Source organism: Macaca thibetana, chromosome 10 (genome assembly GCF_024542745.1).
Source record: "Macaca thibetana thibetana isolate TM-01 chromosome 10, ASM2454274v1, whole genome shotgun sequence".
Lineage (NCBI taxonomy): Eukaryota > Metazoa > Chordata > Mammalia > Primates > Cercopithecidae > Macaca > Macaca thibetana.
This window is the reverse complement of record NC_065587.1, coordinates 24,524,594-24,549,136: the sequence shown is the minus strand read 5'-3', so window position 1 is coordinate 24,549,136 and position 24,543 is coordinate 24,524,594. Positions and strand designations below refer to the sequence as shown.

The window sequence follows — 24,543 nt, the reverse complement described above, 5'->3', positions numbered from 1 at the left end:
TCCATTCTATCCAGGTGCTGAAAAAGGACTAGATTTCATCTGGGGCCTGAAATGGGTTAAACCTGTAGGTTCAACTCTCCAATAAATACTATGATCCCAGCATCTTGGGTGGCTGAGGCAGGAGGATTGCTTGAGCCCAGGAGTTTGAGACCAGCTTGAGAGGCATAGCAAGGCGCTGTCTGTACTAAAAAAAAAAAAAAAAAAAAAAAATGCCGGGTGTGGCCGGACACGCCCTTAGTCCCAGCTACTCAGAAGGCTTAAGCAGGGGAATTGCTTGACCCTGGGAGGTTGACGCTGCAGTGAGCCGGGGTTGCACCACTGCACTCCAGCCTGGGTGCCTTAGGCTACCGGGGGCTTTGTGTCTGCAGCTGAAGAGAATGGTCACCAGATGGCAGTGTGGGCTTATTTTTAATAGTTGGGGCCTTTTATTGCATTCCTACTAAATCCCAGGCCCTGAGCTTCAAGCTTGCTCTAACAGGCTCATCTCCAGTGAGAGAAACAGATAAATAATTCAGTACAATACAGTGCATGCAGTGCTGGAAAAACTAAGAAGACTGACGACTCAGTTGATGGTAGGAGGCATCAAGGAAGGCTTCCTGGAGAAGGAGAAATGAAGACTGAGTGTTGAAAGACAAGACCTAGTCATGATGGATGCGCAGGTTAGGTGTCAGGTGAAAAGCAAGGAGAAGATTTCATAATTAAACACCCCCACCGTCCATCATTTACTAAGCACCTATGACATGCCAAAAACATCTTACGCATTTCTTTATTTATCTATTTTAGTCCTCCAAATTCCTGTAAGATAGATAATCCTTTGATCATCATTACGCTAATGGGGAAACTAAGGATCAGAAAGGTTATGCCACTTGCTGGCGATCACACAGCTAATAAGTAATGGAACTCATATTTTAACCTTGATTCCACAGCCGACTTCATTCTACCTTGCCCATATGTAATCTGTGCCCAGAGGTGGAAGACAGAAAGGAGAGTTTGAGAAATAGAAAACAGTCTGACGCGAGGTGGGGATGCAGACAGAGGATGCTGGAGAGGCTGACCAAAGCTAGATCACACAGATTCTGAGCAGGACTCCCCAAAGATTTACATCATCTCATCAGAGCTCCTTCTGGCTTGCATTTCAGCGGAGGAGTCCCTGGCATGTGACAACCCAGGGCTGCCTGAAAATGGATACCAAATCCTGTACAAGCGACTCTACCTGCCAGGAGAGTCCCTCACTTTCATGTGCTACGAAGGCTTTGAGCTCATGGGCGAAGTGACCATCCGCTGCATCCTGGGACAACCATCCCACTGGAACGGGCCCCTGCCCGTGTGTAAAGGTAAAGAAACCTACTCACCACACAGGGTCCACGGGCCCTGGAGATGTCAGGATTGGCTCACAGGAGTTCTGAACTTGCTCTAAAAAGTTGGACTAGGAGTTCGAGACCAGCCTAGGGAACATAGTGAGACCCCCATCTCTATTAAAAAAAAAAAAAAAAAAACGTAGTTGGGCACACACCTGTAGTCCCAGCTACTCAGGAGGCTGAGATGGGAGGATCACCTGAGCCCAGGAGGTCAAGGTTGCACTGAGCCTTGATCATGCCATTACACTCCAGCCTGGACATAGCAAGACTCTATCTCAAAAAAAAATTAAATTAAATTTTAAAATAATAAAAAGCTGAGCTACTGTACTTCATTAAATCTAAGATGTCACCACTAAAAAAGAAAAAAAATGTCGCCAATTACACTATGACACAATGTCTTCTCCTGGCTTAGAATTTTTATTTTTACTTACTAAAGGAGCTTTTGGCCAGGCACAGTGGCTCACGCCTGTAATCCCAACACTTTGGGAGGCCGAGACAGGCAGATCACTTGAGGTCAGGAGTTCAAGACCAGCCTGGCCAACATGGTGAAACCCCATCTCTACTAAAAATTAAAAAAAATTAGCCTGGCATAGTGGTGCATGCCTGAAGTTCCAGCTACTCGGGAGGCTGAGGCAGGAGAATCACTTGAACCCGGGCGGCAGAGGTTGCAGTGAACTGAGATCACACCACTGCACTCCAGCCTGTAATGACACAGTGAGATTCTATCTAAAAATAAAATAAATAAATAAATAAATAAAAAGGTCTTTAAGCGTTAAGCTTTTTATCATATATCACAATTATGAAAATGTTGAAATGAAAATATAAGCAGCCTAGGCGCAGTGGCTCACACCTGTAATCCTAGCATTTTGGGAAGCGGAGGTGGGAGGATTGCTTGAGCCCAGGAGTTCAAGACCAGCCTGGGGTAACATGGTGAAACCATTTCTACAAAAAAAAAAAATAATAATAATACAAAAATTAACCTGAATAGTGACATGTGCCTGTAGTCCCAGCTACTTGGGAGGCTAAGGTGGGAGGATCACTTGAGCCCAGGAGACAGAGGTTGCAATGAGCTGTGATCACGCTACTGTACTCCAGCCTGGGTAATAGACCGAGACTCTGTCTCAAACAAACAAACAAAATAACAAGCAAAATAAACTGGTTCCAGTGTATTTAAAAGTTCCCCACCTTCAAAGTCTGGCACTTTTGATTTTCTAAATTATTACTAAATTTTTTTGTAGAGACAGGGTCTTGCTATGTTGCCCAGGCTGGCCTAGAACTCCTGACCTCAGCAATCCTCCCTCCTCTGCCTCTGAGTAGCTGGGATTGCAGGTATGAGCCACCACACCCAGCTGTAGAATCATTTTTTACTCCAGGTCTTCAACATTAACCTCCACTCAATATTGCTCCAGTTGAATGTCATTCTGTACTAAAATATATATACATTTACATACATACATGTATATGCATACATATACATACACATGTGTACATATATATATTGCTCCTGTCCCATTAAAGCATCAAGGATGCAGAATTCAGTAGGAATGTCCATAACGAACTAAAGTCTTTGATACAAGGGGCTTGCAGTTACATTGAGGCAGGGCTGGGACGAGGTTGAGGCAAGAGAGGTGCCTGAGGCGAAAAATGTAAGGAGGTGACCAAGTGTCCCATAGAACAGCCTTTAAAAAAGAGTCTCCGTACACTTCTCGCCCTAGACGCCTCGCCTTGCCCTAGTCCCTGCCCTGTGAACCAGCCTGGTTTTTGTTTATTTGTTGTTTGTTTGTTTTTGTTTGTTTGTTTGTTTGTTTGGAGACAGGGTCTTGCTCTGTTGCACAGGCTGGAATGCAGTGGCGTGATCATGACTCACTGCAGCCTCAATCTCCTGGGCTCAAGCAATCCTCCCACTTCAGCCTCCTGTGCGGCTGGAATCACAAGTGCGCGCCACCATGCCCAGCTAAATTTTTTTATTTTTGTAGAGATGGGGATCTCGCTATGTTGCCCAGGCTGGTCTCTACTCCTGGCCTCAAGCGATCCTCCCACCTCGGCCTCCCAAAGTACTGTGATTACTGCGTCCAACCTCTGCCTGCCTTTGACCCCTGCTTAGAGAACACTGCTTAATTATTTCCCACCTCTTGCACCGCCTTCTCACAACGAATTAGTTCCCATGGGTTAGGAGTGTTCTCCCACTGCCTACGGGGTGATCTCCCAGGGTGCTGCCTGGCATTCTGCAAACCCTGATACTCTTACGCCCCCACGTTTGTGCACACGGCGAATCATGAGCGCCACCTGGTGGCAGTTATTATTACACACTATTGCTTTAAGCCTCGCCCCGACCTCCCAGATGGTGAAGTGAGAAAATTGCATCTTAGAATCCATTGAACACTCATCACTAAAATTAAGTTGTAACACACTGAGTAAAATTTGGATTCGTTTATCTGGATCTTTGAAGTGCACAGTCAGTCATAGTAATGGAAATATGTTCAGTGTTTTAGGCCAGTGGATCTTAACCTTTATTGCATTAATGCCCCTTTGAGAATCAGGCAAAAGGCACTGAATTTGCCCTCCAGAAGGAACAGAAGCATGAAGTTTTATGTCTCTGCTTGGGAACCCATAACTCCAGTGGATCCCCAAATGCCTTATTCATGAACCCCAGCTCTGAGACTTAAAACTACGTTCCCAGCTAGTTTGTCCACTCTGAGGTATATTTCCAAAAGAAGTGAAAACAGGTGTTCAAACAAACACTGTCTATGAATGTTTATAGCAGCACTATTCACGAGAGCCACAAGATAGAAACAACCCAAATGCCCCTCAACTGATGAATGGATAAACAAAAGTGTGGCAGAAAAAAGGGAATATTATTCAGCCAGAAAAAAAGGAATGAAATATTGACACACGCCACAACACGGATGAACCTCAAAGCCATTATGTTAAGTGAAGGAAGCCAGACACAAAAGGTCACATGTTTTAAGATTGTGTTTATAGGAAACATCTAGCATGGGTAAATCCATAGAGACAGAAAGCAGAGTCGTGGTTGTCTAGGGACTGCTTAATGAGTGTGGGGCTTGTTTGGAGATGATGAACATGTTTTGGAACTAGACAGAGGTCATGGTTGTGCAACATTGTGAATGTGCTAAATGCCCCTGAATTGTTAACACTTTAAAATGGTTAATTTTATGTTATGTGAATTTTATCTACCTAAAAGAAAAAAAAAAAAAAAAAAACCCTGAATCACCTCATTTAAGTCTTATGACCACTAAAATAGGTGAGTCATCTTACCTGTTTTACAGATGTAGAAGGAGAAGCTCAGAGAAGTTAAGTGACTTTCCCAAAGTCATGCAGCTAGTACAAGACAAAGCTTGGACTTGAACCCTCATCTCATGACTGTAAATTTCCCACTTTCAGGGCTACTAAGAAAGACCCCCAACCAGCCAATCACCGCAGCATGGAAACCTAGGTGTGTTCACACATTCCCGAATCTACCCCAGATCTCCCAAGCCAAAATCATTGAGAGGCGGGCCTGGAATAAACATTTTAACAAGCTCTCAAATGCACTTTGAATTTGAGAACCATTTAAGGCCGTGATTTCCAAACATTTAGTGCAAACATAAACAGAGTCCTGAGCCCTTTCCACTGAGATTCTGATTCACTGGGTCTGAAGCAGGACCCAGGGACCAGTTTAACGGCACAGGTGAATTGTGTCATCAGCCAAGTATGCGAAACACTAGCATAAGGGATGCAATTTAATCTTACCGGGTATCAAGCAGGGGCTCATCACATGAATGACAATGACTTATATAAGCAGTTCTTTTTTTTCTTCTTCTTCTTTTTTTTTTTTTTTTTTTTTTTTTCCCCGAGACGGAGTCTCCCTCTGTCGCCCAGGCTGGAGTGCAGTGGCGCGATCTCGGCTCCCTGCAACCTCCGCTCCCGGGTTCACACCATTCTCCTGCCTCAGCCTCCCGAGTATCTGGGACTACAGGCGCCCGCCACCACGCCCGGCTAATTTTTTGTATTCTTAGTAGAGACAGGGTTTCACCGTGTTAGCCAGGATGGTCTCGATCTCCCGACCTCGTGACCCGCCCACCTCGGCCTCCCAAAGTGCTGGGATTACAGGCGTGAGCCACCGCGCCTGGCCTAAATTTATTTTTGATAGTACAGGAAACCTGCTTTGTAGAGCTTAAGTATTGGGAAGTTCCTGAGTAAAGATTGCCTGTGAACCCTGTAACTGTCATATGGACATTAATTGAAGTTAATTTGACGTTGTTGAGGAGTTTTCTGCAGGGGAGAAAACTTAGCAGGATTTGTTTCTTAATGAACCTTGGCCGGGCGCGGTGGCTCACGCCTGTAATCCCAGCACTTTGGGAGGCGGAGGCGGGCGGATCACGAGGTCAGGAGATGGCGACCATCCTGGCTAACACAGTGAAACCCCGTCTCTACTAAAAATAAAAAAAAAATTAGCCGGGTGTGGTGGCCGGCGCCTGTAGTCCCAGCTACTCGGGAGGCTGAGGCAGGAGAATGGCGTAAACCCCGGGAGGCGGAGCTTGCAGTGAGCCGAGATCGTGCCACTGCTCTCCAGCCTAGGCGACAGAGCGAGACTCTGTCTCAAAAAAAAAAAAAACTCAAATAAGAAAACCATGAAAAGGGCCACTTTGGCCTGGACAGCGTGTTTGTATCTGCCACGTGGCTTTTTAAATTCTTCTTGGATTAATTGCGAAGGTATCTCATGGAACAAGTAGAAGAAATCAGAGTTTCAAATGGAAGGAGCAGAGTTTTCCTCTCTCTTCCATCCCTTTCTTTCTTCTGCGGAAGCCAGTGCTGATCACCTGAATTTCCAGTGTCACACCTTTTCCTAGGCTTGTACACGCAGATATACTTGGAAAGAGAGAGGGATGTTTGTTTTTGCTTTAGAGAAAAAAAAAAAAAAAAAAAAAAAAAAAAAAACCTGGGTGTGGTGGCTTACACCTGTAATCCCAGTACTTCGGGAGCCGAGGTGGGAAGATCACTTGAGCCTGGGAGTTTGAGACCAGCCTAGGCAAAATAGTGGGACCTCATCTCTACAAAAAAATCAAAAAAATTAGCCGGGCATGGTGACACGCTCCTGCAGTCCCAACTACTTGGGAAGCTGAGGCGGGAGTATTGCTTGAGCCCAGGAGGTTGAGGCTGCAGTGAGCCATGACTGCGCCACTGCACTCCAGCCTGGGAGAGGGAGCAAGACCCTGTATCAAAAGAAAAAAAAGGGAGGGGGTTCCATATCATGCTGTACTTTGTGTTTTACTTATTACAAATGTAGCACCATGTTATTTTTTTTAATTGCCACCCATCATTCCACACTTTGCCTGTTCCCCAGTGCATTCAGCCCTTCCTCTGTTGATGGAGACATCAGTTCTCTTCCAGTTTTTTGTTTGTTTTGTTTTGCAAAAACATTCTTGCCCATGAATCCTTGGATGCTGGCACTTTTCACCCTGCAGGACAGGTTCCTCAAAGCAGGATTGATGGTGTGGGCAAAGGCCTGTGGATACGGAGTTGTCCTGGATGTCACCAAATCGTTGCCCGCAATTGGAGCAATCCACGCTCACCAACAACGTGTAATAATGTCCATTTCTCCACATCCTCACCAGCACTGTATGTTTTCAATGTTTTTTACATGCTGCCAAACTGATAGGAAAATAAAACTACCATCAGAATATACACAAATGTAGCGGGGCATGGTAGTGTGCACCTGTAATCCCAGCTACTTGGAGGCTGAAGTAGGAGAATTGCTTGAAACCGGGAGGCTGAGGTTGCAGTGAGCCGAGATCGCACCACTGCACTCCAGCCTGGGTGACAGAGCAAGATTCTGTAAAAAAAAAAAAAAAAAATATATATATATATATATATACACACATACACAAATGACCAAAAAAAAAAGAAAAAAACCAGGAAAGCTAAAAAGAGGCTCCATTTTGCAGGTGATCCCTGAAACCTCTCTTTTCTATGGGCTAGCATCCCTAGAAGCCCCACAAGGTGCACCAGCTCACTGCTTTCTCCCACAGCTGTGATGGAATTGCTAACAGGAAAGGCTCTCGGGACACCCCTGCACCTTTCTTCCCTCCCCATTTCCACTCCTGAGATGCGTCCCACCACCAACTCTGTACGCAAATGATAAATCACTTCCTCTTCAGAAAAAGAAACTGGGATGCATGACATTGTGGTCTGCAGGAGGGGAAGCAACTCAATGCCAATGTGAGACCACCTGACTGGGACAGGGGGCCCCCAGGCTCCAGCCCGGTTCTGCTGTGGACCACCTGTGTGACCTTGAGTGAGCCTCCTTCCCTCTCTGACCTTGGTTTCCCTTTTTGTGAACTAACTGGGGGAGCCCAGATCAGAGTTTCTAAAGAGGAGCCAGTGAGCCCACTGGATGCATCAGCACTGCTGGGGCATTGGTGAGACCTGCAGAGGTCCACCCCTGAGAATACTGCCCTGGCAAGTCCCAGCAATGGCCCAGGAATCTGCATTTAACATGCCCCCTGCGGTCCATGAGCACGGGGCTCCAAGGGACACAAGATTCAATGCCTCCTCCCAGTTCTAGGATTCCATGGACATTCACGCACTCCCACTCAACCACGGTGCGACTCACATCTTGGGGCGGGACCATCTGCTTCAATCTTTCCATTTTCTTGATGCCAAAGCTGCAGAGATGTGTGCACTTAGTTAGCCAGCTAGCTTTTCAGCTGGTTTTGTTGTCATGGTGTGATGATGGCGTAAACCAGAGAGTGACTTTAACCAAGGCATGGATTAGGATGTCTTGGGATTGGAGACATGAGTATAGCTAAGCCTTTGGTGGCCACTCTCTCCTATCCCCTAATGCTGCAATTTTTTCATCGAAGTCCTTCACGCTGGGGTTTTGCATTCCTGTAATAAACGTCCATCCTTGTTGGTATTTTTTTGTGCTCAGCTACCACCATGACTGATGACAAAGATGGGGTGCCAGTCCCCATCATCTTGAACCTCCAGAGAAGTTTTACAGAAAATATAAATGATTAAAAATCATTTGTGCAGTCAGCAGAGACCGTGCGCCACTGCACTCCAGCCTGGGCGACAGAGCGAGATTCCTTCTCAAAAAAAAAAAAAAAAAAAAAAATAGTTTCACATGGAATACAAAGCCTCATCAAATAAAAAGAAATAAGAATGAAATTAGAGAGGTGTACATAGATAGTCTTCAAAACAAGAAAACAGTTCCATCTCTGGCTGGATTTTGTATAAAGGTCTTGGGCCTCGCAATCCATTCGTGCTTTGCCCCATGTGAAAATGATGAAAAGACCCTAACCACATGATTGAGAGCAGAAACCACAGAGCTTGAGCAACCCAGATAGAAATCCTGCCTCCATCACTGAGAAGCTGTGTGATGTCAGAGAAGTCGCTTCACTTCTCTGAACCTCTGTTTGCTCATCTGTAAAATGGGGATGATAATAGCATTGACCTAACAAGATTGTCATGAGGGTTAAATGAGCAAATGTATATAGAGTTCTTGGCACAATTTTGGACACGCGGTGAGTGTTCAGTAATTATTCACTATCACTGTTGTTGACGTTGGGTCTTATCTATCTCATCTTCTCTTGGGAACTTAGGAAGTGAAGAGTCCCCAGGCACGTTCACTGATTATAGTGGCCCAAGACAAGTCAAAACATAACACTAACTTCACCAAAGCATGGCATGGGCTTTTGCATCTAATTTTTTGGCCTCATTTCATGCAAATGAAGTGAATTCACTTTACATTGACCAATGCTTCCTGATTTCTCTTTCAGTTAATCAAGACAGTTTTGAACATGCTTTAGAAGGTGAGTTCCAGAATGAAAAAAAAAAAAGTTTAATAAATCAAACTAATAGCACACAAAACAAGGGCAGGTCTTTGAATATCTTTATTTAGACACTTAAAAAAATAAATAAATTCTACCTTCACACTGCCAAAGATAATTTTAAAATAATATTGTAAGGGAAAAAAATTATGGGATTTGCAAGTCAGGATCCTGCGAGTAACCTGAAAGGGATTTGACAGCTGTTCTCTACATGGTAACAGCAACGAGACAAGGAAAGCTCACAGCCCATGAGCCTGAGAAAGGCATAACCCTATTGTAAAACTTTTCATGATGCCATTCTAGAAAGGGAACTAAATCTGGTGACGTGTCACCTTTCAGGCTGAGAGTCCTCCTGGTTTCCAGAGAGAAGAGTTTGCCCTGGAAACATTCAATGGTCCATTTTTCCTTGAGTCTTTTTTCCCCTCAACATACCCACCCCTTCTCCCATGTCTCCTTACTTCAGCTCTCCTTTTATTAGAAATTCCCAACTGAGACTTATTCATGAGGAGCAGATGTTAAAATCTATCCAGGATTTTATTTCAGTTTTGTTTGCATTTTGTGGTTCCTTCCCTTTCCAACCCCTCCCGTGTGTGAAATGTCCAGCGTTCTATGTCACCGCTATTGAATTCGGTACAAAACCACTCACCGGGGCTGTGATGTAAAATATATACTGTAATATATTACTGTATATACATGGAAATACAAATACAGTATATTATAGTATATATATTTTAAAATATATACTGTAATATATTGTTTCTTTTATTTTAAAAAAAAAGTGTTTTTACCCAATCAAGCAGTTTTGATTATTCCTGGAGCCATCTTTAGCTTTCTGACAATAATGAGTTCACTTAGAATCTGGGGCTATGTAAATTACATTTCACTAGTGGCTGTTCCTTGTAACAGACAACACTTGAATCCAAGCGGGTGGAACCAGGGCTCAAATATAAGTGAAGGAGCATGAATTAGACACTCCGCTTGGGAAATAGAGGGCACTTCGTGTTAGTCTCCATTCAGAGTATCCTTTTTCTGCCTTTTGCCAACCAATGAACCATGAGAACGTCTCAAAGGGCTGGGGTTGCTCGGAGCTTATGAGAGCCATCGTAACGTTTTGTGCTCATGCATTTATTGTGGGTATTAGGATTGATTTTTCAGACCCCATAAAGTGGTGGTTAATGGGTTATAGATTGGTGTACAGCCAAGCTCTATTAGATGTGACCGTGGAGAATGGCAGAGGAAACCTGGGGGCCAAGTTTCTAGAAGGGATGGAGGATCCGCCTTCAAGCTATGCTGGGAAAGCAGCCCTCTGCCCCAGGCCCCTGCAACAGCTGTTCTAGTTCTTGCAATTGCCACAAATAATGGGAGGTTGAGAGAGCAGCCAGGGAATGTGCAAGGGTGGCCTCTGGGAATCAACGCCGCGCCTTCAGAGTTGGGGTGTCACTGGGGTGTGCAGGACGGAGAGCTGTCCCCAATGCTCAGAGCCCACTCCTGGACTGGAGAGTGGGACTCAAAAGGTCTAGGAGGGGCCCGCCCGTCTGCATGCAACAAGCTCCCCGCTCCACAGGTGAGCACCAGGTCTGAGAATCCCTTAGAAACCTTGTGGGTGAGAAACCACCAGCACTGTTCAACTCAACGACACACACAAACCCAGATTCGCCCACCACTCCTGCATCTGGGGTCCAGACCCATTCCTGTTTCTCTTCTCCACTCCATGGAATGTCCAGCAAATCTGCTTTCCCGGTTACTGAATTTGGGATTTTCTCCTAGTCTTCCTGTGAATTGGACTTTAACCAGATTTTAACTGTAGCCCCCCAAAAATGGGAATGGTATGATCAGGTTTCAAACAGTGTGATTTTCTGTAGCTCTTATGGCCAACCCACCCAAGGACGAGTCTGGGACCTCTTGCAAAGGAACAGCACCATTTCCTCTAGTCTTTATAGATGGCCCTCCAAGGTCTAAGGCCCTCACAGAGCCTTAGACCTTGGAAAGCCGTCTCCAAAGGGTGGAGAACTGGGCAGGTGGGCACTCAATGGGAGTCAGATACCTGGGAAATGAGGACCTCACTGGCTCCTGTGTTCAGTAGCAGAAGCGGCAGCAGAGACGTCGCTGGAAGGGGGGAACATGGCCCTGGCTATCTTCATCCCGGTCCTCATCATCTCCTTACTGCTGGGAGGAGCCTACATTTACATCACAAGGTAGGGAGCTGATGGGGGAGACGACTGCCAAGCACTCAGCCACCAGCACTCAGAGGGACTGGGCGGTTCACCTCTCTGAGCCTCAAGGTCTCCACCTGTAGCTCGAGCATAGTGGCATTTGTGTGATCGCAGAGATGCCCAGATTCAGCCCAATTCTGTGGGATAAATATTTACACTGGGCAATTATGAAGCCTCCAAGCAAGTAAGACAAATACTATTCCTGCCCTCAAGGAGGTTATGGTTTAGTGGAGGACGTAGATATGACATATTGCCAGACATGTTGATTAGTTCCTTCCATCACTCACTCATGCATTCACTCATTTATTCAACAAATATCTATTGGCAATCTGTTGTATATCAGACACTGTCCCAGGTGTTGGGGGTCATAGAAACTTGCATTGAATGCAGAAGGAAGAGATTAAACCATGTCCCAGAATAGCCACTCATTCATTCACATTCACTGTTGTTGAGCACCTACTAGGTGCCAGGCAGTTTTCTGGGTACTAGAAACATCATTTGTGGAAAAAAAAAAAATAGAAGGAAATATTTGCTCTCCTGGGGTTCAAGTTCTAACGAGGAAAGATAGACAGTAAGCAAAGTATGTAAGCAAATATATGTGTTAAAAACTGATAAGTGCAGGAAGAGAAGGCTGGGAGGGGGCAAGAATTCTGGAATAGAAGTGGTGGTTGACTTTTAAATAATGTAGCTAGAGGAGGCCCCACTGAGAAATGACATTTGAGCAAGGACTTGAAAGTGATCATGAGAAACCTATGCAGGCCAGGCATGATGGCTGACACCTGTAATCCCAGGACTTTGGGAGGCCAAGGCAGGCGAATCACTTGAGGTCAGGAGTTCGAGACCAGCCTGGCCAACATGGTGGAACCCCATCTCTACTACAAAAAAAGAAAACATAAAATTCGCCTGGGCATGGTGGTGGGCGCCTGTAATCCCAGCTACTTGGGACGCTGAGGCAGAAGAATCACTTGAACCTCGGAGGAGGAGATTGCAGTGAGCCGAGATCGTGGCACTGCACTCCAGCCTGGGCAACAGAGCAAGACTCCATTTCAAAAACAAAAGAAACCTATGCAGATATGTGAAAAAGGAGGGTTTCATGCAGGGAAACAGCATGTACAAAGGTTCTGAGGCAGGAACATGCCTAACATAAATCGTCCCTGCCCTTATGGAGCCCACAGTCTACTGGGGGCAGGGTAGAGTAAGTACACAAATAAATTATAACACACTAAGATAAACACAATGAAGGAAATGGTTAGGTGTGGTGAGTAACAGAGAAATCACCTTTAAATAGGTGGTCATGGGCCAGGCATAGTGGTTTATCCCCATAATCCCAGCGCTTTGGGAGGCCAAGGCTGGAGGATTGCTTGGGCCCAGGAGTTTGAGACCAGCTTGGGAAATGGGCAATATAGTGAGATCTCGTCTCTTTTAAAAAAAAAAAAAAAATTAGCCAAGTGTGGTGGTGCGTGCAGGGAGAAGAATCACTTGAGCCCAGGAGGCAGAGGTTGCAGTGAGACACCACTGCGCTACAACCTGGGTGACAGAGCAAGACCCTGTCTCAAAACAAATAAATAAATAAATAGGTGGTCAAGGAAGGCTGATCTAAGGCAATATGGCATGCAGTAAGTGCTCAATAAATGCTCATCCTTGTTCTTGTTTCCCTTTGCATTCAAGAGGGACCTGAGTGACCTTCCAGGAGAAAACAAATTAAGCTCCGCCCCCTCCCTAGTAAGAGGGGGTCACAAGCCTTTGGTTCTCGCTGCCTGGGTTGCAAGTTGAGAGCAGTTATGATTTCTGCTTTCACCTCACTAGGATTCTCGCCTGCGAAAGGCTGTTTGCACACATCCTCGTTGTCATTCACAGAGGTGCCGCTGCTCAGGAAGTGGCACCAACTGTTCCCGTTCAATATTGTAATGTGTCTCCTAGCTGGGGAGAAGTAACTTCTGTCTCCTTTCTCTCCCCTAGATGTCGCTACTATTCCAATCTCCGCCTGCCTCTGATGTACTCCCACCCCTACAGCCAGATCACCGTGGAAACCGAGTTTGACAACCCCATTTATGAAACAGGGGTGAGTTGATCTCTCTCGTCTCTTTCCAATTCCCTCCCTCTTTGCTCTGAATTCACCAACAATAAGACAAAACATTTCATTTCCTATTGCGCACAGCCAGTGGTCCTGTCTTATCCCCACGAAGAGCCCTAAAGAGATAACTGCTGGGAGAACCCAGCTCTCTTTACAAGTGATTGGTGCTGAGGACGAGCCCAAGAGGCTGATTACTGTCAGCAGAACACCCACAGAAAAAAGAGGCTGCACCCAAGACCCACAGACAGCAGACCACCAGTGGTCTGGTGGCAATGTACAGCATTCCCACACATCCCACTGGGCTCTACCCTTTATTCAAAGGCATGTGAAACATCCCTACACATTTGAGTGTCAGACCCCGTGTTAGGTGCTAGGAACATAGTCATGAACCCGAACAGACACAGATTCCACCAGTAATGAGTTTACTATCTTGTGAATTACTATTATCAATAATAATACATGTCATGTGCTGAGCACTTTAAATGCATAATCTCCTTGAATCCTTGCAGCTCTCTGCAATACATTCCACAGTTATCTCTAATTGATTGATGAGGACATTGAGGTCCAGAGAGAGGAAAGAATAATTTGGCCAAGGTGGCGCACAGCCAGGATGCACAGCCTGAAGCCAGGATGCAAATTCAACCTGACACTCTTAATCGCGATGCTATCTTGCCTCCCTTGGACCTCTGACAATCCAATGTGTCCATGAATATTTTGATTACAACAAATAATACTTTTTAAGGACTATGAAAAAATTGCTAGGAGAATGTATAATGAGGACACTTGGAGTTGGGCAAGGCATCGTTGAGAAAGTGAGAGTATAGCTGAGACATGGGAAGTGGTTAGGGCTTGGACGGTGGGCTGAAGAGGATGTCAGACAGATGGGAGAGCATGTGCAAAGGTCCAGGGCACATGCGAGGAAGCAAAAGGCTGGTTATGACTTTGCAAAACCATCATCCTTCAAATTCACTGTGTAACGATGTGCAGCCATCTCCCAATGTTTGGGGGGAATAAACCCGACTTGTTTCTTGTCCCACTAACCTTCCTTCACCTCCACTTCCTCTGATCTCCTGTATTAGTTATCTATTGATGTGTAACAATATTACTGCAAACTTAGGGGCCTAAATTAACAACACACATTTATTATCTCATAGTTTCTATAAGTCAGGAAGCCAGGCACAGCTTAGCTGGACTCCCTGCTTTATGACTCACAGGCTACAAACAAGGCAGCAACTGGGCTGCAGTCTCATCTGAGGCTCAACCAGGGAAGGATCCACTTCCAAACTCACATGGTTGTTGACAGCATTCAGTTCCTTGCAGGTTGTTAGAATGAGGGCCTCAATTTCTTTGAGCTGTCTTCTAGGGGCCACCCTCAGTTTCTTCCATGTGGGCCTCTCCATAGAGCGTCTCATGACATAGCAGCTGGCTTCTTCAAAGTCACCATGAGAGAGAGAGTCATCTTGCAAGATAGAAGTCACAAGCCTGTGTCATGCAAACATGGAAGTGACATCCTAGTACCTGTGTATTCTCCTAGTTAGAATCAAGTCACAGGCTCTACCCACCCTTAAAAGAAGGAGACCACACAAAGGCATGAGCCCCAGGAGGTGGGGATCATGGAGACCACCTTGGGGCCTGCCCACCACACTCCCATGTACCATGAAGCATAGATGTGATTGCACATCTGTGTTGGCTGAATGGGAGCTGGAGACTTCCATTAAAGTATGTGACAGTGACAACTTCCAGGGCTGAGCCTGTGACTTCTTCTATCTCCTTGCTCCTTGTCCCTGGGGCTTGGAATACATTACTCACACTCCATAAATATTGAAGAAATTCAACTACCCACATGTTGTAGTCATTTCATATGGCAATGGTAGATCAGGGCATATGTTGTTTTGCATTCTATGTAGCTTGCTTTGAAATCATGGGAAAAGGTCAGACTGAAATAAAGAATTTTAGAGACTAGACATTATGAATACTTATTAGTAGAGTGTATCAGTGACCTAGAGCTTTAGTAATGCTGAGTAACAAACATCTCCAAACTCAATGGCTTAATGCAACAAGCATTCATTTGCTCTTCAGTCTGTGGGTCAGCGTTTTAGCTGGGTGGTAATCCTGACATTGTCTGGTTGATGGCTGGGTGACTCAGCTCTGCTTTGTGTGTCTTTCATTTTCCTGCAGCGACTAAAGCCTAGCTCATGGTGATGACAGATGGGCAGGATGTGAGCAGAAACATACAAGTATGTTTCAAGCAGCTGTTGTACCCCATTTCCTTATAACCCATTGGCAAAAGCAAGTCAGGGTCAGAGTGAGAGGGCACTGCAAAGTCACGACCAAGGGCATGGACATACGGAGGTGCCAAGAACTGCATCCCCCTATGTATATCACTCTACCACACAAGGGTTTGACCAATCTGTGCTTCTCTCTCTTGCAGGAAACCAGAGAGTATGAGGTTTCTATCTAAAGAGAGCTACACCTGAGAAGGGGACTTGTGAACTCAGCCACAATCTCCTCGAGACATTCATCCAGAGACCATGTGGCATTTGATTGAAACCCCAGAATGTCGACTGTCTTTTCTTTAGACTCTTTATTGAAGGTTTACTGTTTTCTTCCCTGTATTTATTATATTTAAAAGTGAAATAGGTGTGGGTTTGGATGTTTTGCGGCCTCAGCAAAATTCATGTTACAGCCTCAATTCTGAAGGCAGGTGGAAGACTTGCAAAGTGGCAAATCGCGGCAGCAAAAACACAAAACAACAGATGGAGTTTCTCCCATCAGCAATGCCATGCTAAGGCTGCATCGAATTGCATGCATCTTTGGGAACCATGCCCATGGTGTTTTCAGTACAAATCTAAGTCCCAAGATTAGGTTGGAAAGGGTATTTCTTGTTGGCTTAGTTTGGGTTGGAATTTAGCATGGGTACTTAAACCCATTTGGGGAACTGCGCTCCAAAACAAATTCTGTGTCCTCTCTTCCCATGCTACCAGCTTCCGAAAGGTTTTACCACATCCCCTCCCTCTCACAGTTCTTCTGAAGGTAGCAAAGGTGTTACATAAACATTGTCTTTTACCACTCTAGCCTTGCTGGACAGTGACAAAACAAGAAAACGTTTTCCTTCTTAAAAGGTGACAAATGACCAAAGGGAATTTTTCAGAGAAAAAATGAGAGATTTGAGAGTTCCAATGAAGAATTGGGTGAGGGGGATCGTTGGGTAAGGGAAGTGGGTTAATAAAATGTTCTGTTCTTTGACACTCTTTCAACGATGAAAGAGCACGTAATTTATGCTACGAGTGCCAGAATCAATCACCATGTTCAGCAAGCCACTCTCAAGCTGTGATAATAAACACACAGGCTTAGGAGGCACCGGCGGCCCCACTCATACAGTGACAAGGATTTGTGATGGGAAAAAGGAGGTGCTATGTTTGGAAATCCAGGGGTGAGCTCTGTTTTCTCCTGGGGTTCTGGAATGTCTCTCAGCTCTCAAAATAGAGGAGAGCCAAGTGCACTGATTCTCTAAAAGGTGTCATCTTCAGAGTATACTTGCCATCAAGTATTTCAGGGGGCGGGAGGTCCTATGAGAAGAAACTATTTTTCTATTCTCTGAAGCTGTCTGAATGTGGAGGGTGGTGTGAATGCTGGCTGAGGAGCTGCAGAGAACAGGGGCAGGAGATTTTAAATCACAGTAAACCGTCCAGTGGAATCCTGTATCGTCTGACCTGAACATCGATGAAAACAGAGAGAGCAATTTCATCCAGAAAGGATTCTATAGCCCCACATCTAATCACACGGGCATTCCTCCTATTTTATCAGGGTCTGCTTTCCCCCAACCCAGTGAAGCTGGTGCATGTGTGACTCTTTGGAAAATTCTTTTCTAAATACAGGAATAAAGAGAAGGTGGAGGGTGCGGGTGCATGGAAGAAATACTATGTGTAAAGCAGACTCACCTCCCTGGGACCGGTGACGTGGTGGTGACAGTCAATGGCTTGGACAGGCACACGGGCTCAGTGGCATTTGGAACTTTCTTTGGTGCCTCCCATTCTCTCTGGAATTGTTTCAAGTCTGCTGGTTTTCAAACAAGAAAAGATCTTTCTAGCCATAGGGAGAATGGTGGGGAATCTATGTTTTGGTGGTTACATTGAAAACATCTTAAGCAAGATAGGGAAAGCTGGTTTTATGCACACATGTACTCTCCTTGCCAGCAGGAACTCAGACCTCAATCTTGGGGTCTAAGACCAGAATATTTTCCTTCTGCCAGAAAAGAATCTTGCATGTATACTCCTGAAGGCATGCTTGTGTGGTCCATGGCAAGAAATAGCTAAAGGCTGTTTTCCAGGACCCAAAGCCCCATTTAATGCAAGAACCAGAGAAGTGTTCCAGGCCATTAGTGAACAATGTCATGTTTGGAGAAAGATAACAACAAAAATAATGTAACCTTTCCTTAAAAGGCAGAACCCAATCCATTTTATTGGATGCTTATTCTAACCCTAACCCTGGGTCACCTGGAGTGAAGACTCTATTAATAATATTTGATTTTAGAACATATTATGGTTATGTGAAAACTAAACATTTGCCTTCTATAAAGACTGACAAAATATAAATCTTTATCCTAACCCTATCCCCAAAACTAGCCAGGCCACACCCCAGGTGTTCTTATTCGCTATTGGAAAGATAGAAAAGGCGTTGGGTTTTTTGTTTTTTTGTTGTTGTTGCTGTCATTGTTGTTTTTTTCAGGAGACCAGTGTCTCAGTTCTGTCTTAGTAGTACCGCACCTGTAACCATGTTTTAAAAGTTTGTTTTAGCCTAGAGAAGGATCATACGAGTTCAACGATGTACAGTGTGATTGAAAAGACAGGTTGGTGTCTATTTTTCTTTTTAAAATATCTGAATGTGTATTTGTAATACGTAAAGGTAAAAAAACAATAGTGCCAAAAATGTGCAAGGCATCTCATTACAGTTCATAGACGTCTGTTTTTATAAGATCAATATTAAAACCCATTGGGATTAAATATTTTTGAATAGGATACACTCTTGAGAAACTCGAGAATGGACTGAGCCTTCCTACAAGCCACTTTTTGTTTTTAAAACAGTGGGGAAATACGTTTACAGAGATTGTGAGCTTCAGAGAATGCATGTGATGGTGTGTATTACATGCTAATTCATATAAGCTGTATCTGTCAGCTACCACCCTGTGCTTTAAAAATGCACACACTCGACCCTCTTTAGCTTGGAGCTCAGCTTTTTGCTTTTTTTTTTTTTTTTTTTTTTTTTTGTAGAATTATTTAGCTAACATAAGTATTCTGATCGCTACCTGATGGCCATTCTTACTTAGTTTCATAGATGTGCTTTAACTATGATCTTTTGAAGCTCACCCCTTGGAGAGCCTATAGAACCTCAGGCTGATAGCTTTGAAAACTGCCACACAGCCCAGAAGGAAGCAAAGCGTCTGCATAATCAGGAGGGTTGTGTAAGAAGTAGTGATTTGGCAAATATGTGGGTAGCTTTAGGCTGAGGCATGGGCCTCAGGCAAAAATGCCCTTTGAGTGAATCCAAAGGGCATGACCTTCCTATGTCCTTGACTAAGCATGATGGGTCATTTGAGGTCAGATATTATTTGAGTTGTTCAGCACCCCCAAAGGTAGGCTTTCTCCTGGGAAATCTTCATTTCCATTTTATCGCCAAACGGAATAAAAAGCAAAACAAACTTTCTAAGCTAGAATAATGAAATTAAGTCATTTTCCACTTTGTATATATTGATGCTAATAAAACCGATGAAAAAGACTCAAGTGTGTGGGATTTTTGTTACAGACACTTCAGGACGGGACCAAATGGAATGTTTCCAGTTTCTGGGGATTGGGTTGGGGTAACACCTACGGATACTTTGGATGCTAAGACAGGACATCCCACTCTGGAATGGTTCTGGGACCTTCAAGGGATGTTTGGGACAAGATGGATTTGACGGCACTGCCATCATCAGATGTTCCACCATCCTCCCTGTCTTAGCTCAGCCTGTCAAAAGAAAATACCACAGACTAGATGGATTAAACAACAGAAACCTGTTTCTAAAAGTTCTAGAGACTGAGAAGTCCAAGATCAGGGTACCAGCCAATTCAGTTCCTGGTGAGAGCTCTCTTCCTGGCTTATAGATGACCTTTTTGCTGTGTCTTCACACAGTGGAGGGAAGGGAAAAGGCAGGAAGGAAGGGAGGAGAGGAAGAGAAAGAGGCAGAGGCAGCTCTTCCTCTTCTTAAAAAGCCACAGTCTTATCAAATGAGGTCCAGTGCTTTTGACCTTATTTAGCTTTATTTCCTGCTAATGGTCTTATCTCCAACTACGGTCACATTGAGGGTTAGAGCTTTAACATATGAATTTTGGAGAGACACAGCTGTCTATAGCATTGCACGCCTGGCACCCCCAAAATGTATGTCCTTCTTGCACGCAAAATATGTTTCCTGCACTCCAACAGCCTCCAAAGTCTTAACTCATAACACCATCGACTCGTCTAAAGTCTCATCTAAATATCATTTAAATCAAGTATGAGTGAGGACCAAGGCATGATTTATCCTGAGGCAAACTGCTCTCTATCTGTAAATCTGTGAACCCACACAAGTTATGTGCTTCCAAAACACAATGGTGGGACAGGCATAGGATAGACATTGCTATACCAAAAGGGAGAAATAAGGAAGGAGAATAATAAGAAAGAAATAAGAAAGGGGTGTCGGGTTTCAAGCAAGTGCACGACCTAGCAAGGCAAATTCCATTAGATCTCAAGACTTCAGAATAAGCTTCTTTGGTTTGATGCTCTGCCCTAAAGGCCCACTGAGGTGGCAGCATCACCTCCACGGCTCTTTCAAGCTTCCCTGTTCACACAGCTTTCTTCAGAGAGCAGTCCACCCCTGAGGCACTGGATGGGATTGTCCCGGCTGAAACCAGAGACAAAGCCCTGCCCTTGGAAACAGAGGAGAAAACACCTTGGTTCTGGGGCCTATGGTGGCAATGGCACCCCTGATGATTCTTTAATCACCTTCTGCTTCGTTCTTAGCACACATTCATAGCTGATGGCTCTATGGTTTGGTCCTGTAGATTCCAAGAAGGTTGAGAGTTATCCTTCATTCTGTCCTGCTCTCTCTACCCTCTTTAGTTCCAACTGGCAGTGTCTTCACTGGTATAATCCCATTCCTGGATTCTGCCAAGATAGCTGATGAAGTGCATGAGTTGTACGCCTGATCTCTATTGTTTAAATTTTTATTTATGTATTTTTATAGGGACAGCGTCTCACTATGTTGCCCAGGCTGGTCTCGAACTCCTGGGCTAAAGTGATCCCCTCACCTCAGCCTCCCAAAGTGCTGTGATTACAGGCATGAGCCGCCATTCCTGGCCTCGTGATCTCTTCACCACGTGATTGTTCAGACACGTTCTCAGTGTTCTCTTCAGAACAAGCTTTCTAATTTTTTTTTTTTTTTTTTTTTTTTTTTGCAATAGGGAAAGGCTGAAATTTTGCGAAATCTTCAAGTTCTGCTTCCTTTTTGCTTAATTGTTTTTTCTGACAACCAAAATGAGTGATAGAGGCAGGTGTCTCAATCAATCAAGGTTCATGGAGCCAGCTGAAGGGTGCACCCAGGAAAGATGTGAGTCACAGACACATCTGTGGCTCTATTTTCCAGAGATGTTCTTAAGAGGTTTAGTAGTTCTACATTTTCCTTAAAAGGAAGGAGGGGGCAATGAGGTAAATGATTACATAGCTGTGAGAGACTTTAGTTAGTAGCCCCAAAATTTACATTTTACATAAGATAAGATGAATGAAGAAAAAAGGAATAGAGGAAGCAGACATCTCAGGGAGGGGTGAAGAAACGATTAATCTCATCTTTGTTCTGTACCTGGGGAAATAAGCTAGTTATCTACATTATCAGTGTAGAGTCTTTTGAAAGGGCTGGTTTCTGTTTAGCCCTTAGAGAAGAAAGATTGATGGCAATTGTTGAGGGCAAGGGGATAATGAGGTGTGTCTGACTTCCATCCCATCATGGCCAGAAACTCAGCTTCAGTTTCTCTGGGGTTTCCTTGTCCAAGAGGAAATTCATTCCGTCAGTTGGGAGCTGAGAATTCTATTGTTATTTCTCACTTTTTTTGTTTGTTTGTTTTGTTTTGTTTTGTTTTGTTTTTTGTTTGAGACAGAGTCTTGATCTGTTGCCCAGGCTGGAGTGCAGTGGCACAATCTTGGCTCACTGCAAACTCTGCCTTCCAGGGTCAAGCAATTCTTCCACCTCAGCCTCCCAAGTAGCTGGGATTACAGGTGCATGCCACCATGCCCAGCTAATATTTGTATTTTAGTAGAGACAGGGTTTCAATATGTTGGCCAGTCTGGTCTGAAATTCCTGACCTCAGGTGATCCACCTGCCTCAGCCTCCAAAAGTGCTGGGATTATAGGCGTGACTTCTCACTTCTTTAATTAATCTCTCTCCTTTCACATTTTACTATAAGCAGTCAGGAGGAACCAAGCCACTCCTTCAACACTTTGCTTTGGAATCTCTTCAGCTAAATATAGCAATTCCCTCTTACCTGTGGGCAGTACCTTCCAAGATGCCCAGTGGATGCCTGAAACCACAGATAGTACTGAATTCTATATATACTATGTTTTTTCATATACATAGATATCTATGATAAAGTCTAACTTATAAATTAGGTACATAAAGAGATGAAGAATAATATTAAAATAGAAAAATTATAACAATATACCAGCATCACTACTCTTGAACTTTGGGGTTATTATTAAATAAAGTAAAGGTTACTTGAACACAAACCCTGAAATATCACAATAGTCCATCTGACAACCAAGATGGCTACTAAGTGATGGGCAGGTAGGTAGCATAGACAGCATGGACATGCTAGACAAAGGGGTGATTCATGTCCCAGGCGGGACAAAGTGAGATGGTGCAAGATTTTATCATGCTACTCAGAAAAACGGGGCTCATTGTAAAACTTATGAATTGTTTACTTCTGGAATTTTTTTTTTTTTAAGACACAGTTTTTGCTCTGTTGCCCAGGTTGGAGTGCAATGGCACAATCTCAGCTCACTGCAACCTCTGCCTCTGGAGTTCAGGTGATTCTTCTGCCTTAGCCTCTCGAGTAGTTGGGATTAGAGGTGCCTGCCACCATGCTCAGCTCATTTTTGTATGTTTAGTAGAGATGAGGCTTCAATTTGTTGGCCAGGCTGGTCTCGAACTCTTGACCTCAGTCAACCACTGGCCTCGGCCTCCCAAAGTGCTAGGATTACAGGCGTGAGCCACTGCACTCAGCCTGTTTCTGAAATTTTCCATTTAAGATTTTCAGATGGCAGTTGACCTTGGGTAACTAAAATGTAGAAAGCAAAACCATAGATAAGGGAGAACTACTGTCTCCAGTTTCATTGTTCACAAATTCTACCTTCCATAAAACACTAGGAGGAAGTTCAGCTAAGTTCTTTTTCACTTACAACTAGGACTGCCTTAATTCCACTTTCAAATCACATGTTTCTAATTTCTGTCTGAGACCTCAGCAGACCAGAATGACCTGTTTTTTGTTTTTTTGTTTTTTTGGGGGGGTTTTGTTTGTTTGTTTGTTTGTTTTTTTCTTGAGACAAGGTCTCACTCTGTTACCCAGGCTAGAGTGCAATGAAGTGATCACAACTTACTGCAGCCCAGACCTCCTGGGCTCAGTTGATCCTCCTACCTCAGCCTCCCAAATAGCTGGGACCACAGGCGTGCACCACCACACCCAGTTAAGTTTTGTATTTTTTGTAGAAATGGGGTTTCACCACATTGCCCAGGCTGGTCTCGAACTCCTGGGCTCAAGTAATCCACTCTCCTCAGCCTCCCAAAGTGCAGGATGACATTTAATGTTCATATCTCTACCAACATTCTGTTCATGGTAATGTAGGTTAGCATGCAACTCAAAACCCTTCCAGCCTCTACTCATTACCCAGTTCCAAAGCCACTTCCACAGGAAACAAAACCAATAAAGTGAGTGTGTGTGTGTGGAGAGACAGAGAGAGAGAGATTATAAGGAATTACGTCATGCTATTATGGAGACTGAGAAGTCCCAAGATCTGCAGCCAGGAAGCTGGAAACCCAGGAAGCTGATATGTAATTCCAGTCCAAGTCCTGAGGCCTGAGACCCAGAAGAACAAATGATGTAAGTTCCCATCTGGAAGCCAGCAGGCATAAGACACAAGAAGAACAGATACTTACATTCAAATCCAAAGGTCATGAAAGAACGACGTCCTGGCTCAAAGCAGTTAGGCAGGAGGGGTTCCCTCTTACTGATGGGAGGGTCAGCCTTTGGGTTATATTCAGACCTTCAACTGATGGGATGAGCATTACATATTAGGAAGGGCAATCTGCTTTACTTAGTCCACCAACAAATCAAATGGTAATTTTATCCCAAAACACCCTCACGAGGACACTCAGAATAATGTCTGACCAAATAGCTGGACATCCCATCACCGAGTCAAATTGACAAAAATTAACTGTCACACTCCCAAAGCCCTATAAATGCAAGGTGACCACTCTAATGAGCTATAGTGTCCATGCCAAAGTCTTGCAATGATGTTGCTATTTCTCAGAGAGAAACAGAAAAATGTTTTCACAACTCTTGAGATATAGGCATATTTGACTTACCCTCATATCTTAGGTTGGGCTCCCTGAGAAGCAAACCTTCAGATCAAAATTCAAGAGCAAATAATGTGTTTGCTAGGCAATTCCACAGAGTACCAGTAGAGGAGTGGTAAAGTGAGACTAGAAAGGAAAATAAGCCAATACAAAGTGCATTGGTCAAGCAAGTTACTCCTGGGGACAACTGGGAATCCATCAGGCTGGATAATTCTTTGAGATGGTGAAAAAAAACGCTCAGGGTTGTTCCCTCTGAGCAGTGAGGGAGCTGGGGTATTTATCCACCAGTTCCCAACTGTCACGGATTGAGTTGTTTCTGGGAGGCATTAACTCCTAGGCACCTCTGGGTTTCCTTGTGCTTAGAGAAAGAGAGTTATCTGTGCCTGCAGGTAGAAAGCATCAAGTAGAGTTCATGGAAAAGCGACTGCCA

At 44.4% G+C, this 24,543-nt stretch overlaps 1 protein-coding gene across 5 annotated transcripts in view; it reads left to right on the top strand.

Annotated features, from left to right (window-relative positions):
• The window catches only part of SEZ6L (seizure related 6 homolog like), a 213,794-nt gene extending 194,542 nt beyond the window's left edge, over positions 1-19,252 (top strand). Inside the window, exons 13-17 of one of the 5 annotated variants that reach the window (XM_050745900.1) lie at positions 1,140-1,334; positions 9,140-9,172; positions 11,274-11,385; positions 13,363-13,465; positions 15,909-19,252. In XM_050745900.1, the coding sequence (XP_050601857.1) occupies positions 1,140-1,334; positions 9,140-9,172; positions 11,274-11,385; positions 13,363-13,465; positions 15,909-15,938 (473 nt within the window). In that variant the 3' untranslated portion in view covers positions 15,939-19,252. Of the gene's footprint in view, positions 1-1,139; positions 1,335-9,139; positions 9,173-11,270; positions 11,386-13,362; positions 13,466-15,908 lie in introns of all 5 variants that reach the window. The other 4 variants (XM_050745899.1, XM_050745901.1, XM_050745902.1 and 1 more) reach the window with 4 other exon arrangements.
• Positions 19,253-24,543: the final 5,291 nt, after the last annotated feature.